Source organism: Nipponia nippon, unplaced genomic scaffold (genome assembly GCF_047370975.1).
Source record: "Nipponia nippon isolate SJK-2023a ecotype South Korea unplaced genomic scaffold, ASM4737097v1 scaffold_12, whole genome shotgun sequence".
Taxonomy (NCBI): domain Eukaryota; kingdom Metazoa; phylum Chordata; class Aves; order Pelecaniformes; family Threskiornithidae; genus Nipponia; species Nipponia nippon.
The window spans coordinates 12,750,737-12,766,766 of NW_028262313.1; the positions used below are offsets into that span (position 1 = coordinate 12,750,737).

Here is a 16,030-nt window from a genome sequence, read left to right on the forward strand (position 1 = left end):
CCCGCTCACCAGCAAGGCAGCCCATGGCCACCTGCTCCAGGGTCCCTTCCTCTGGTCCAGTCTTTGCGGGAGCAAACTGCAGCCGCGTTTCAGCTGCTAGGCAGGGGGAAAGTGTTTGACTGCGCTGCCTCCCCTCCTTGGAGCTCTGGTGATGGGACAGTTTACAGAGATGTGGTTTGGTACGAGGCAGGGTTTACTCCCTGTCTTTCCTCAGCCAGTTCCTGGAGGACACCGGGTGCCCAGAGAAGGAGCTGTGAGGGCAGGTCCCATGTCCCCAGGTGGGGTGGCAGCAGGACACAGCCAAGGGCACACCGGACAAGAGGCTACATGTGTCCTTCGGCCTTCGGACTTGCCCAGCACCCTGGCCATGCTGGCCACTTTCACACGCTACCCGCGCGCTGCTGTCCCCAACCCTCACCCCGGCCGGGGGGCACCAGTCTCTGCCAGGGGAAAGAGATGGTGTTTTGTTCCCCAGCTCGCTCCTGCCCAGCGGCTGATCATGCACACAACACAGGGCCCTTTCAGCATGGGGAGAGGAGGGTGATGGCATCTGGGAATGTGGGGAACAAAGGGCCCCATTGATGCTGGCTGCATGGTTTTCTGTGAGCCGCGGCAAGGCCGGGGGTGCAGGCACAGCTGTGCACTGAGCTGGGGCAGCAGCAATGCATGAGCTAAACCTCCCCCGGCTGGGCTGCATGAGAAGCCTTGCTGCCTGCCCCGAGGGGGCTGAAGCTGGGGAGGGAGGGGAGAGTGGGATTTGGGCTAGCATCCCATTTAGGAAGAGCAGCAAGGGTCCTGGCCGTGGGTAGGTAACAGCCTGCTGGCTCTCAGCCCGCCCGGCCGCTCATAGGCATCTAGTCTTTCCTGAAATCTGCCTCTCGGGCAGATCCACTGCAAACGGGAGCAGTGCCGGCGTCTGAGCGTGGGGCTGGGAGCATCCCTCTGTGGCCTCACTCCCCGGAGGCTCCTGAGCACACCTCCTAGGGGGGATTTCCAAGAGAAGCAGTGTTTGAATTGATAATTTTTGAGCAGCTGCTGTGGAAACATGTGTCTAAGGGCAGTGTTCGTCTGATCAGGGGCAGAAAGACACCAGCTGATGACCTCCTCACACACCACCACCGTGCAAACTGTTAAGGACCCTGTGTCAAATGTGCCGCAGCCACCCACAGAGCATGCGACACGTAGGGCCCTGCGGTAGTCGAGTCCACCCTCGTGCCTAAACAAGACGCTCCTATCTCACACAGGGCTCTGCAAGTGAGAGAATCGTGCATCCTGCGTGGCTCTGGATGTGCTCGTACCACGTGCATTGCCTGATGCGAGCTTTGCTCGAGCCATGCCGTTTAGTTTTGCTTGTGGTTGTGCTGTAGGTGCTATATTAGGAGACGTGGCAAAGGCTGTCACCACGTAGGCTGAGTATTAAAGGGCAGCAGCACATCACCAAGCAAGAGCAAGCAGCTCCTACAAGACCCCAGCTTTCCTCCAGGTGGCTGGAGGAGAAATAGAGGTTTTAAGGGCTCCCCAGCTGGAAACAAAGATTTTGAAGTCAGGGTTATGAACCTCATGGCTGGGGTGGGAAGGAGAGGTGGGCAGAGTCCTGGGGAGCTGCTGGCCCACACGTGGGGCTGGTGAGCGCTGCTCCTCTGGGACCTTCTCTGCTGCAGTCTCCCCTTCCCTGCTTTTTTTTTGCCACTGGGGCAGGGAGGAGGTGGGAAAGCCATCACAACAAAAGGACAGACAGACGTATATCTTGTTCAGAATGTTCTTAATTTTAACTTATTTTCTTTAATTTTTATAAAATACATCTTGTAAGATAAGTCTCTAAAAACTTGCTCCTTTTTATTGCTTGTTAACAAGTTGAAATTCTAGATCAGAAAGGAAGGAAACACTTTCAGTTGATTAACTCTCTTTTTGCGTGTGTGTGTGTGTGTGTGTGCACGTGTGCATGTGTGTGTGTGTGTTTGGGGTCTGGGGACGAGGGTGGGAAGGAGGATCTGGTTATTTTTTGTTAAATGGATACCAAAAAAACCCCAGCAAACCCCCAAGAGAGATAGCATTGATGTGAATTTCCAGATCTTGGCTGGTTTCTCCCCACCCTGCCGTCCCTCCTGGCATCTCCCCCCTCCCCAGCCCGTGTGCGTTGGTAGCCTGGCCAACCTATTTCAGCATTCCCGGCAGCAAGGATCCTTCGAACGCTCTGCTCAGCAGATCTGCTCCTTTATCCTTGCCCCTGCTGAAACAGGTACTTAAAAAAAAATATTATAATAATACAGACAAAAAAAAAAAATCCATGCAAGATGGAGCTACAGTCTGCCACTGAAAGTAGTTTCTCCAATAAATAAACACTAAGATTAGCATTAAGGAGAGGCAGGGAAGAGCAAAACAAAATACCGGTTGGTGGGGAGGACTGGAAACAGCATTTTGGCGGGTCTGGCTGGACCAATGCTACCCAGCCAGAGGACTTTCCTCCAACTGCCATGGAGAGCGATCATGGGGGAGAGGTCGTCTCCACCAAACCCCTTGCCCTGCTGCCCCCCTCCGTGGGAAAAGACTGAACTCGCACCAGAAGGATCTGGTTTCTGCCCCGTGACGCCCAAACTGCCACCTTTCCTTCCCTCCCCAGCTTCTTCCTGGGTTTCAACTGGAAGCGAGATGCTGCCAGTCCCTCCTGCCCTGGCAGACACAAGACAGTTGTCCTGACTTGCAGGAAATGTGGGGAAAAAATGTGAGGGGGAGAAGAGGACAGAACGAGGGAAAGTTACGTTTGACACAGGTGAGAAACAAATCAAGCTCTCCGGCGCAGCGGAGGTTAGAGAAGCAGACGTCACCCCAGAGAAGAGCACCATTGTGAATGGACGAGAGCGTGCGGCAAGCGCGGCACTTGCAGGGCGGGCGAAGGTGCGCGGTCCAGAGGGTCATCCCCTGCCTACGGAGGGATGGCTCTGGCTTTACGCTCCCGGGACACAGCACAGAGATGTCCTCTCTCGGTCAAACCTATCTGCCACCTCTCTGCTGCCTGGAGGGTAAAGCCAAGAGTCCCCCTTGTCTACAGAGACACCAAACTCCTTTAGGCTTTCATAGGGGCAGCTGGGTTAGGGCTTTATCAGCATCGGGGTCAGCACTCTCTTCTCCGCAATGGGAAGATCCTTGCCCTGAACTCCCTTTGCTTTGGCTGCAGCAGGCAGTTTGGGGAAAATTCATCTTTCTTTGCTAAGGGGAAAAAAAAAATCCTTCTCTTATTCTCCATCCATGGGTGGTGACAGCAGACAGCTCCAGGAGAGTCACTAGCAATGGTACCAGGACTGGGCCAACTTCCTTTTCTCTCTAGGTAGCCTCTTGCTACTCATGGAGCAACCTACATGGATTTCCTCCTCCCAGGAGCATGAAGGCCTTGCTCATCCCTAGGCAACATCGGGACAGTGGAGTAAGTCCCTCCTCTTCTCTGGCTGGTTTTGGTGGGCTTGGCCCTAGAGCAAACTGGTTACAGATGAGCAGAGAGAAAAGTGCATGAAGAGATGTCCATTGGTGGGAAGCTCTCCTTCCTGGTCATGCTCAGCACGATGGATGTGAGGCAAGAAGAGGAGGGGAGTCAGCGGCGAAGGCAGAGTTAACGCAGGAGACCTGGTGTCAGGTGGCTGCAGTGTTAAAGCCTCGGGGTTAGGGAAAAGAAGGGCATTTGGTCTGGCTGGGCTCCACCGTGCGGGCTAGAACTTGGTGCCTCGGCCCATCAGCTTGAGGACAGCAAAGTTGTAGGTGGCGGCGATCATGAAGGTGAGCTGTGGGTGGGAAGAGAGTGAGCGAGGGGAGAGGAGGAGAAATGAAGCTCCCGTGGGCGAGGAGGGTGGGACTCCTCGCTGAGGTATGCCCGAGGTGGGATCCCCAGCCCAGCACCCCAACAGGGCAGGTGCCCCATGAAGCCCTGTGGCCCTGCTGCACCGACAGGATACCACAGAGTCTCGTCACTGGTGTAAAGCAAGAGGAGAGCTAGGGAAAGGCAGGGGACTCAGTGCATGGGCAGCAGGACCTCTCCCTGGTGGTCTCCTAAAGCCTGTCCAGATCCCCTCCAGCAGCCGCTTCTACTTGAGGTGCCTGAATTCGCCATTTGCACTTATGTGCCAGAAAATGACACGAGCACGGGCTCTGTCACATCCGTGCCCACCACCTCTGTTGTCCTCTGCCCCCACATCCTCACCGGGTGGGGGAGAACGGCCGGGCAGGGGGAGAACGGCCGGGCAGGGGGAGCACCGACTCACCAGTGAGACCAGCGTGGCGGCTGCCCCCACGAAGGCCGCGATGAAGAGGTGGAAAGTCATCTGGAACTGCAAGGGAAGAGGGGGGTGAGCTCCTGGGGTCCCGCATGCCGGCTGGAGAGGCCGGTGCCAAGGCCACCCACTGAGGGGAGTGCACGTCAGGTGATGAGAAGTGCTCACCTCGCTGGTCTTGCAGATGGAGAGCAGGTTGGAGCCACACACCTTGCCAGGGAAAGCGTTCCAGGGCAGGACGCCTGGTGAGACGTGGAGAGCTGGGTGAGCTGGGCACGGCTGCCAGCCGGCTGCCTTGCTCAGCCTCCCGCAGCCACGTGTGTCACACACACCCTGGCGTTTCGGGGCTCTTCAGCACTTGCCCCTGCTTTATCCCAGCCTTATCCACCTGGATCCTCTCCTCCATCCCCTCTCCTCCTCCCTGAGCCCTGGCTCCTGGGCGGTAAACACAGCACTCACCGTACATCCTGGCATCCGCACACAGGGTGCCGATGCTGGCCGAGGTCTTGCTGGGGTTGGCAATGGACTGGCAGGTGGTCCAAGTGTTAAAGTAGATGTAGACAGGCACCGCGGAGCAGGCAAAGACCAGGAGCCAGATGATGGTCAGGACGTAGGTAATGCCCACAAACTGCAAGGGGCAGGACAAGCCAGGGCAGAGCCGTGGTTACTGAGCGGCCAGGGACATGGACAGGGGAGCGCGAGGGTCCCCAGGCAGGAGGGGGCGTGGGGCAGGCAGGGGACTGAGATGCTGCCTGCATCTGGCTCCACACTGCCCGCCAAACCCAGCATGTCCCCAAGCAGCCAGCATGGAGCAAAAGCCCAAGCCGGGCACCCCTGCAGCTCACGGGGACAGCATCAGCCCCAGTCTTGCGGCTGGCTTTGCGTATGTGGGGGTGACCAGTGGCAGCAGCAGAATGGCTGCCTCGTCCCATGCTGGGGCGGGGAAAACCATGGCCGCAGCCAAGCAGGGTTTGGCCTCTGCGGGAGGGCAGCTGCAAAACCCGCCTTGGTGTGCAAATGCGGCTTTCCTGCCCTCCCTCCGCGATGCCACCCCGACCGGCCCCCGAGGGAACCACAGCCGTCCCCCTCTGCTCCCCCAGGCCACGGGCTCCCCTTGTCAGCACTTTGTCATGGTCCCCAAGCACAGCAGAGAAGACAACCCCGGGGTCAGTGGGTGCCAGAGAGCCTCGGGCTGCCGGCACTGCAGGGATGCTCATGACTCTCCATAACGATGCTTAAACATGAAGCGGTTTTGTTAAACGTGGCCATTTGGGCTGCTTTGGTCCCCAGGGACCACAGTGGGCCTGGGGGAGGGTGGCTGGGCTGCGCTTCCCTTTGGGATACCCCGAAACCCGGACGGCCGCAGTGTCCTGCCCTTCGGCCACGCCAAGCGTGGCGAACCCGCTGCGGGCGCGCGAAGGGGTGCCAAACCCCAGTTAAGATCACCTTGTCAGGATGTCCTAGCCACTTTCCCAAACACTGACACACCCGCTGCAACGAATGAGCTCGCTGGGGGCCTCGCGCTCCCCTCCCTTTCGGGCCCCCAGTTACCGTTGCGCTGAGGCCCTTGCCGCAGATGGTGGTCTTGTAGTCCCCGAAGATTTGCCGGACGGCACCGGTGGTGTAGAAGCCTTCGGCCAGCAGCAGAGCTCCGTAGAGGAAGAAGAAGGAGGCCGTGCCATAGATGACGTACTGAAAAGCGTGGATGCTGCCGGGGAGAGGAGCGGGCAGGGATGCTCAGGCACCGGGGCGGTGCTGGGGAGCTCAGCCCCGCATGCGGCATGGCTGGGGCAGCCTGGCCACAGTGACTTACCCTCCCCGTGCCACCCCAGGGGGACCAAAACAGAGGGTGAAGCCATGAGAGGAGCAAGCCAGGGCAAAGCCATGGCAAGCAAGGCTGGCTGCTGCTGCCAGCTTCCCCGCACCCTCCATACCTACCCCATGCAGAGGTCCAGCACTAGCCAGGGCACCTACCGAGGTCAGATAAAAACAGGGCTGAAACGGAAACAAGTGGCCACCGGACCCTGCCATGCAGCCGTGGCATCGGCACACAGCAAACGCAGCCTGGGGTCTCCGTGGTGCCCGGGTGACAGCATTGCCCTGGCCAGCCCAGCCGGACACCTCCTCCCCGCACAGAGCAAGACGGAGACACAAGGGGCCCCGGCGTGAGAGCGATGCACCACAGCAGGGTACTTACACATCGATGAGATACTCATAGTCCTGGTAGTTTTTGGAGAAGTAGGTCTCAATGAGCTGTTCAGTGCCTGTGAGGGCTTCGTGCCCACAGCCACAAAACAGCGCCACCCCGAAGAAGCACAAGCCGGTGGCAACCAGCGAAGCAAAAGGTGCCCCGATGAGACATCTGGCACAGCACTCGAGCAAACCTAGGGAGAAGAGAGGTGACGTGGGACAGGACTGCTGGGACAGGGAGCGTGCAGATCCTGCAGCTCAGGAGCAGGCAAGCGTGGGGGGAGGGAGGTGCTTGGCGGGAGGAGGGAAGCAGGTTGAAGAAAAACCCAGAAATGATTTATTGTGGTGCTGGAGAGCCGAACCCAGCAGCTTCCCCGAGAGCTCTCTAAGCAGCAGGGCAGGATCACAGCCAAGTGTGCCCAGGGACAGGGGTGACGGCAGCGTGGGGCACCGGGGCTGCAAGGCAGCCCCTGACTGTGAGGTGGATGGGGAGCGGAGGTGAGCCAGCCGCGCCAACCCGTGCGAAACAAGATGGAAATACAAGGCGATGTAGCGTAATGCCAGAGGGACCCAGCAAACAAGCTGCTAATGGGCTGCAGCAGCCCTGTTACGCGGGCAGATGAGCTTATGGAGAGAAGCCGTGTTAGTTCCTCAAACGTCAACGCTTGTGTAATAGATTTACTCCTCCAGGACAGATATTTGGCAAGAGGGCACGTGTACCTGTGCGTGGGTAGGGAAAGTGAGGGCACGTGCCAGCATGCTGCTCAGATTGCCTAAATGCTGGATTTTTTCCAGCGGTGGGGCCACGGGCACCTGCTCCTTCTGCATGTCGGGGCTCTGACGTGCAGGATCATTAGCTCAGGTTCCCAATGGGCTGGGTTGGGAGGTGCTCAGCCAGCTGCTCTCCTGCCCGGTTCGAGGGCAGGCAGCCAGGTGGGTTTGCACAGGAGGGTCAGTTTAGCTCCAGCTAAGCTGTGATAACCTGCTGCCCTGGCTGTGCAACACCTCCATGCAGGGAAGCTGCTCCCCTTCCCCAGGGTGCAGGCTCCGGCACCCCACTGTCCTGGGCACAGCAGCTGCCTGAGCACACCCTGTCTGGGCATAGCATTTGTGCCTTGAATGCCAAAAAGGCACCCGTGGGAAGCGTTCCCAAACCCACGCTCCCTCCACGGGTCCCACAGTGCTTATCTCCTCCCTCAAAGGACAAGAAAGCCATGGGGTCCCGGCCAGCAGTGCCCTCCCCTCCCTGCTGGGCGCAAGGTCGCGCCGTGGCACCAAGGACAATGGGGGATTGTCCCTGGCACTGCCACCCCAGCGGCTGCCTGTGCAGAGAGCAAACAGGGAACAAAGGCAGCGCTATGGGGGAGTGCTGGGACCCCTCCCGCTTGTTTGCCTTGGACGTGGCAGGTCCGGGGGGGTCCCGCTCCCCCCCAGCCAGCACTGTTCCCCAGACCTCACTGGGACCCACGGGGACGGCCCTGCGCACCCAGCGGGGTGCTGGGCCAAACGTGCCTTTTTTATTTTTAGTCACCTGGTGCGGCAGGTGCCCGGGGCTGGGGCATGGCGAATGGCCCCACTCCCGGGGGGCTGTGGGCCCCGAGATGCGGCAGGGCCTGGTGGGCTCCTTGCCACAACTCCAGCCCCTTGGGCTTTGGGAAGCTGCGCTGGGGAAGCCTGGGGAGGGGAAGGGACGAGAGAAAGAGCCCTTGTGCCTCACAATCCCGGGCCTTGTACCCGGGCTCAGCTGCTGTCAGAGCCAAACAATACGCTGCAGAAAGCAGGAGGAGGAGGAGGAGGAGGAGGGAGGGTGCCGGCAGCCCATGGCACCTCTGGGAACAGAGCACCCCTGATGCTCTGGGGGGTATGCCGGTAAGTATTAGCTCTGGTGTATTGGTAGGGAAACTGAGGCACGCAGAGTGCCTCCATTTTCCCAAGGCTGCTGGCATACAAGTGGCATGAGCTGTGGCAGGTCTCAGTGCCCTACCTGGACCTCCCAGCTCCCACCAGCCCCAGGCAGGAGCTCTCATCTCTCCCGCCCATGTGGCAAGGGCTTGGGTGGGACCAGCTGTGGGGATGGCATCTGTCCCCACAGACAGTGTGTGAGCACACAAAGACAGAAAACGGGAAAGAAAACACCGTCCCCGCCATGCCGAGGCATCCTCCCCGGCAGGTCCCATGGCCGGCATGGCCACACTGAGGCCACCAGGACCCGACCGGTGCCAGAGGAAAGTTTCAGGGGTCTCTGCTCTGGGACAGGGTCCCCAGAGCCACCAGTGACAGCTCTCCAGGTGTCCGCCACCCTCACCCCATACTCACCCATGATGCTGGACTTGGTCAACTCCCCCGACGGCCCGCTCGGCTGCTTTGGTGCTATCTGCGGGAGCCCTCGCCTGCCTGGCGGTCCCTCGCCCTGTATTTTCCCCTCTGGGTGCCTGTCCCGCTCTCCAGCAAAGAAAAGGGCTCTCTGAGTGACAGCCACCCCCCTTAAAGGGACAGGACCCCGCCCCTCCCCCCGGCCCCCCCAGCACCCCTTGGCTGCCAGCTCCTGGGTGCCCAGAGGCTGCGTGGGCAGAGCTGCCCCACAGCCCCGCTCAGGGCTTTTGGGGGAAAAGGTTTTTGCAAAAGAAAGAGAGCAGCTTGGGGGCTGGGGTGGGCTCATGGGATGCCCCCTTGTTGGTGGCTCTGGGGACCCCCTGGGCCCAGCCGGGCTGTGTTTGCCCGGGCTGCCCGCTGTGGCAGCATGGGAGCCCAGCCCCCCAGGACAGCAGTGATGCCCCTCTGTCACCTCCCTGACCCCCCAGCACCCATGAGCGGAGAACAGAGCTTTCCTGTCCCAGGGACCTGCTTTCAGCCTTGGGGGCTCCAGACTGGGAGCTTTCCCCCTTTTGATGGGAATCCTGCAGCTGTGGGGGAATGGCGCTCAGGTGGGCACATCCGTGGGGTACCCAAGTGATGGGTATGGCTCCAGGGCTGCAGCAGATGGAGCCAGCTCCCTTGGGTGCTCCTGCTCCCATGGGTACCCCACCTCCCTTGGATGCCCCATGGATGCTTTCAGCTCCCCTGGGGACTGCGGCTGCAGAACCAGCACAGGGTCAGGGAAGCCTGCAGAGGGCAACCGGCCCCTTCCCGGTGGGCACGGGGTGGACAAAGCCCCGCTGTGTCCCTCAATGCCCCTCTTTGTGCCAGACAGTGAGGTGGCAGGGCCTGGCTGTCCCTGGGGCTGGGGCCGCTAGTGGGCTGGGGGTTCCTTGGCCGTGGAGGGCCAGGAGCAGGGTGGGCCACCTTGTGAGGACCCCTGCCCCTTCCTCACCCACCCAAACAGCCACCCCTTGGCTTGCCTGCAGATGTCCTGGGGGGAAACACCACTTGGGCAGCTGTGCAAATGCTTCATGCAGGGCTTCATGCTGGCCAGCTGCACCCCGCATCGGTGGGACCCAGCTCCTGGCCCCCCCCAGCACCACTCCCTGCCTCCGTTTCTTACTGCAAGGCAGGGTGGCAAAGGGCTGTCCAGTGTCCCCAGCCAGCCATAGGAAGGGAAGGGCTGGGGAGGGACAACAGAACAGGGAGAGCCTCTGCCACCGCTGAGGGCAGCATCCTTGCGCACCTCCTTTGGCACCCACCTCCTGGTGGCACCCAGTTGGCCTGGCAGCGATGTCACCCAGCCACGGTCACCTTATAATGGCCACGGGAGGGTGACAGCCTTGCAACATCCCTTTGGAAATAACCTGTGGCCACTATGGGCCACCAGCAGGGCCCAGCCTGCACCCCAGGGAAGCACAGGGGGACCCCTGTCCACCAGGAGGAAAACATATGACATAAAAAAACCCCATAAATACAACATATAAAATATAACATAACATTAAAAAAAAAGACATTGGGGAAAAAATATAAGCCCTTATTTTTCTTTCCATAGAAATTCCAGTTTTGCTGACTCTGCAATTTCTGAACACTCTCGAGGGGAGCAGCAGCTTTACCCCATCGGGGAGAAGGTGGGCAGCTCAGAGGGACTATGATGTGGCTTAAAATTCTTGGTGATCAGGCACTGTTTGTCAGCAAGCATTTCCCTCCTGGGCTGGAAGCCCCTTGGTGCTGCCACTAGCATCACCCCCTAGCAGTAGGGACCAGCCCATCTCCCAGCAGTGCTCCCATGGGTGCTCCAGAGTGGAGCTGCAAAACAGGGAGATGCGGAAAAGGGGTAAATCCCCTCCCTGGATTTCTAAGTCTTGAGGGAGAAGAAAGCATTCAGGAAAGTGGTGGGGGTTGCCTTTCCTCTTCCATCGGGGCAGGTACCCTGCACTGAGCAGCTGGGTGGGCAGCCAACAGCGCACCCCAAACACTGCACTGCCTGCCTGCACTGTGGGGCAGAGCCCCAGGGGTATGTGTGGCCACGAAGATGCTGAAAAGATCTTCTTGCATCCTTCTCCCTTTGCATTTCAGTTGGAGAGGTTGTGAGAGCCTTTCCTGCAAATCCTCAGTGCATAACCACATGCTTCTGCACGCTTGGAGCAATCCTGCAGCTCAGCCCCTTCCTGGATGAGGCCCCGAGGGCAGCGTGCGGCTGCAGGGAGCCTGCCAGCCTGCATAAAAGTTTCCTTGTCAGCTTGTCCCTGCCGGAGAAAATGCTGCTATTTCTCAGGCAGGGAACGGGAGACGCATCCCTGTTTGCCAGCCAGGAGAGGGCCATGCCAGGCCGGTAAAAATAAACATGCTTATAATCAATCCAGAACACCTTGCAATTTGTTCTGACCCTTGGGCAGTGGCCAATTATGTCCAAAACCACCCCTCACAGGGCAAGGAAGGGCTTAGATACCTGCATTCATTAATAGAGCCTGGGACTGCCGTGCTGTCCCTTACGAGGTATGCCAGGGGCTAGACACGGAGAAGGCTTTCCTTCCCCAGCCATCCGCCATCTGCACTAAGACACTGGAACAGGCTGCACCAAAATGAAGTATTTGGAGGAAAACATACACGTACATCTCTAAAGGCACCCCCCTGCATGGTAAGGCCTCTCTGGGATGTTTGTGGGTTTTTCTCTTCTATCCTTGGTTCTTCACAGCTGTGGCTCAGACTCAGGCTTTCCCTGGGCCATGGGGAAGGCAAGTCTGGGGCTGGAGGGGCAAGCAGGTGACAGCAATGACAAAGGGAGAGCCACAAGGACACCATCAATCTGCACCGCTCCACCACATTAGGGCAAAGAAGCGAGATGGGAAAGCAAGCAGGAGCATATGGGGCAGAGAAACAAAGCATCCTCCCTGTCCCCATCCCCATATGCAGGCCCTCACCTGTAATCACCACAGACAGCCTGTCACACCTGCTCCCATCACGCTGATGGCACGGGACATCCTCCTGCTTGCCCTGGCCCCCTGGCACAGACCAGGCACGCCGGGCACAGGGCAGCCCTCCCTGGGGTGAGCTGGGAGGCAGCAGGGAGGCCAGTCGCAGTGGGGGGCAGCTGGGAGAAGGTGGTTTCCTGCTGCAGCCCCACAGTTTCAGGGAGGACTTCTTTCCCCCCTAATTGATTTCTTTGCTTATGTCCCCACAAACTCATTTTCTGCACTGCCCTGGGCACGGGGCCAGGTTTTCAAAGATGCACGGTGGCCAAAACCACATACTTCTGTGGGTGCTGACCCTGCAAACACAGAAAGCCCCTCCACCCTGCACCCCCAAAATGCAGGCACAGCCCCAGTACAGCCAAGAGGAGCCAGCAATGGCACATGCAGCACCCTTATCCATTATACATGGGGCAGCAGGAGAAATCCTGGTGTATCTTGTCACAGCTAAGAACCTTGCTGCTATTTTTAGGCAGCTGCTTCCTCAGCCAGGCTGAATTTCTCATTATCTGCTGCTGATTTTAACTGTCCTTCTTCACCCGCCTCACTGCGTGGTTCACCCATCAGTGGGGTAAAAACACCCCATCTGGGAAGCCCAGGAGGTGTCCTGCTACGGTGTGCCCCAGGGCAGCTCTGCAGCTGCCCGCAGCAGCCAGGGATGCCCAGGGATTTTCCTGCTGTGTAAAATCTCCTGCTCTCCCAGGCAGCCCCATCCAAGTGGAGAGGAGACAGCGACCGCAGGAAGGTTGCGGTGGCACCAACAGCATCTGTTCAGCTGCCTCCTCCCGGCAGTGCCAAGGACGCCCGCCGGAGCTGGCCCCAGTCGCCGCTGCCCAGGCCTGGCTGCACTTGCTGTCCTATTTGTATTCCTGGGCTGCTGCAAGGCTGCAAAATGTGCTAATAAAAATTAAATTAAAAAAAAAAAGAAGCTGGCAGAGGCTGGCAGAGGACAGGAGAGGTATGCTGAAGGACAGATGGACCGGCCAGTGTCGCGGGATGACAGAGGAAGGGCAGGGGATGTGCAGGAGAGGAGCGGGCTAAAACCCTCGCCAGGCTCGGCCAAGGGCTGGGCAATGGGTACCTGCTTAGTGGATGAGGGGAAGGCTGTGGATGTTGTCCCCTAGACTTTAGTAAAGCCTTTGACACCGTTTCCCACAGCATTCTCCTGGAGAAACTGGCTGCTCATGGCTTGGACAAGTGTACTCTTCGCTGGGTAAAAAACTGGCTGGATGGCCGGGCCCAAAGATTTGTGGTGAATGGAGTTAAATCCAGTTGGCAGCTGTCACAAGTGGTGTTCCCCAGGGCTCAGTACTGGGGCCAGTTCTGTTTAATGTCTTCAACAATGATCTGGACGAGGGGATCGAGTGCACCCTCAGTACGTTTGCAGATGACACCAAGTTGGGTGGGAGTATCGATCTGCTGGAGGGCAGGAAGGCCCTACAGAGGGACCTGGACAGGCTGGATCAATGGGCCGGGGCCAACTGTGTGAGGTTCAACAAGGCTCAGTGCCGGGTCCTGCACTTGGGTCACAGCAACCCCATGCAACACTACAGGCTTGGGGAAGAGCGGCTGGAGAGCTGCCTGGCGGAAAAGGACCTGGGGGTGTTTGTTGACAGCCATCTGAATATGAGCCGGCAGTGTGCCCAGGTGGCCAAGAAGGCCAATGGCATCCTGGCTTGCATCAGGAATAGCATGGCCAGCAGGACTAGGGCAGTGATTGTCCCCCTGTGCTCAGCACTGGTGAGGCCACACCTTGAGTCCTGTGTTCAGTTTTGGGCCCCTCACTACAAGAAGGACATCGAGGTGCTGGAGCGTGTCCAGAGAAGGGCAACGAAGCTGGTGAAGGGCCTAGAGCACAAGTCATATGAGGAGCGGCTGAGGGAGCTGGGGTTGTTTAGTCTGGAGAAGAGAAGGCTCTTAAGAGAACCTTACCGCTCTCTACAACTACCTGAAAGGAGGGTGTAGCGAGGTGGGGGTCAGTCTCTTCTCCCCAGTAACAACAGATAAGACTAGAGGAAATGGCCTCAAGTTTTGGCAGGTTTAGGCTGGATATTAGGAAAAACTTCTTCACTGAAAGGGTAGTCAGGCACTGGAACAGGCTGTCCAGGGAAGTGGTTGAGTCCCCATCCCTGGAGGTATTTAAAAGATGTGGAGATGTGGTGCTTAGGGACATGGTTTAGTGGTGGACTTGGCAGTGCTGGGTTAATGGTTGGACTTGATGATCTTAAAGGTCTTTTCCAACCTAAATGATTCTATGATTCTACCAGCCTTGGGCATGGGGGTCAGCAGCAGTGGGACCCTGCACCTTGAGCCCCCCAGGGATGCTCCAAGGCTCTCAGGACCCCCCAGCAAGCAGGGCTGCAGGCAGCATGACAAAGCCCTGCCAGATAACCTGGGGGCAGAGCCCTCCTCCCTGGCACCAGTGCCTGTCTTCTGCCTGCATCAGCTGCCAGACTTTATCTGGGACCACAGCGGCAGTCACGGAGGTGCCAGCCAGCTGAGATTACACCCAAGCTGAGTTCACCTTCCCACCTAGTTGCCCTTTAGAGAAGATGAGCAGATGCCCACGCCTCCTTTTTGGTGTGCCTGGCTGATGTTTTCCCCTGCAGGAGCCTTATTTTTTTGAAATTTGGAAAGTCTTCTCGCCCAGCCCGTGCACCATGCCTGGGCTCACTGGTGTAGGAGGAGCTGTGAGCCTGGGGGGCAGAGGGGGCCACCAGCCTCCCAGCCATGCTCAGGGCAGGGTGGCTGGCATCCCAGAGCCGATGCATGCAGGAGCCCCGCTGCCGCTCCGCTGTCCCCACATCTTTTGGAGGCTGTGAAGCCCAGGGTGGTGGGGCCACACAGCGCAGGTGTGTGTGCACAGCTGCCCACGCCTGGCGGGGAATCAGGGGCGCAGGCAGCTGCTGGCAGCACAACCCGGGGCCCAGCTGATGTGAGAGGCAGCCCAGATGCCAGAGGGCTTGCTGGCTGCTCGCTGCTCCTTTTACTCACCGAATAGCCCTGTTATTTACTGCAGAAATTGGGGATAATATGCTGGTCCAAGCTGCTTTCTTATTCTAGTGTCTAATTTCCCCCAAAAATTCTCACCAAGCCTCACCCAGTGCAGTGAGTCCCCCGGGTTAATTATGGGTTTGGGGACAAGGTGATTTTTTTTTTTCCCCTGGCTGATTTTCCAGCAGATTTGCCTTTCATGTCCATTGCCTTTCTCCTTGATTTTCTTCCTAAAGAAGGGTAAACAGATGCCTCACACTGATGTTCTCTAGGCTGTTCATTACTCTCTCGCTCTGCCATTCGTGGGGTCATATTCTTGAACTGTTCTCATCTACCTTCAGAAAATCCTGGAAGGGAAAGAAAAGTCATTCTGCCCCCTTGGAGCCGATGGTGTCTAAGAAGAGCAAGTACAGCCCAGGATCACTGTTTCTATTTGCCCCTGCGAAGCCGGAGCGGGCTCTGTAAAGGGAGGGTGCAGGCAGTGCCAGGGCCAGGCTTAGCTCTGGGGCACCCCCATCTATTCCTTGCTGCCCATGGGACCCATTTTGAAAGGCTCAGGTGAATTTGTGTGGCTCCAAACAGCCAAGGATGTGCTAACTTGTCCCATGCTCTCCCTGAGCCCAGAAGAGGGAGAGTGATGCTGAGGGAGGTCCTGGGTTAGCCAGGACAGTCCTTGAGCAGTGGAGGTTGTGCCCGCGGTGTTTTGTCTTGGATTTCTACCCGGAGAGGGAACTTTCTCCTGTATTTCCCTCCAGAGCCCAGGAAGATGCTTCTCCTCCTGCCCGCCCCCATGCCAGCCCCAGCCCCAGCTCGCCCAGGTCCCAGGGACCAGGGGACAGCGTCTGACCCAGCTGCTCCAAGCCCTGTTCCCGGGCTGGCAGGACCCTTCCCATGGCCAGCGGATGCCAGCTGTGGCAGGGCTCTCCCAAGGGATGAGCAAGTGGGCACTGGGGAGGTGATGGCTGGGCTGGGCAACAAAAGGACAGCAGTGAGAGGCCCCCGGGGTGGCATTACTGTCACAGCACCTCGTGCCCAAGGCCCAAGGCACAGAGATCATGCTGTGGTGTTTCCTGGAGAGCAAACCCAATGGTAGGACCAAGAGGTGGGTGTGAGAGATGCAGACATTTCCTACCCGGCACCCAATGCCTCTCCCGAGTCACAGATGCAGGGGCAGCTCTCAGAGAGAGTCCCCTGTGCAGCTGAGCCAGGCAGAAACAACCCATGAACACCACACGGGCTCCTCTCCCTGGGTGGCTC

General features: G+C 58.5%; 1 protein-coding gene across 2 annotated transcripts; it reads right to left on the minus strand.

The window, feature by feature from the left end:
• Window positions 1–1,745: 1,745 nt before the first annotated feature.
• PLP1 (proteolipid protein 1) lies at window positions 1,746–8,900 on the minus strand. Of its 2 annotated transcripts, none has more exons than XM_009468083.2 (7): window positions 8,766–8,900; window positions 6,457–6,643; window positions 5,811–5,967; window positions 4,719–4,887; window positions 4,428–4,501; window positions 4,251–4,316; window positions 1,746–3,773 (listed from the first exon to the last, which is right to left on the minus strand). In XM_009468083.2, exons 1-7 carry the CDS (start codon window positions 8,767–8,769, stop codon window positions 3,702–3,704), a joined length of 729 nt encoding a protein of 242 aa, XP_009466358.1. In that variant the 5' UTR covers window positions 8,770–8,900; the 3' UTR covers window positions 1,746–3,701. The 2 variants fall into 2 exon arrangements, with proteins under 2 accessions (XP_009466358.1, XP_009466357.1); XM_009468082.2 differs by having other exon boundaries at window positions 5,706–5,967.
• Window positions 8,901–16,030: the final 7,130 nt, after the last annotated feature.

Excerpts from the sequence above, each read along its gene's own strand:
- PLP1 (XM_009468082.2), bottom strand. Across the intron at positions 4,502-4,718 it reads TGCGGATGCCAGGATGTACG|GCGTCCTGCCCTGGAACGCT; the intron begins GTGAGTGCTGTG and ends ACGTCTCACCAG. Across the intron at positions 4,317-4,427 it reads CCATCTGCAAGACCAGCGAG|TTCCAGATGACTTTCCACCT; the intron begins GTGAGCACTTCT and ends CTTCCCTTGCAG.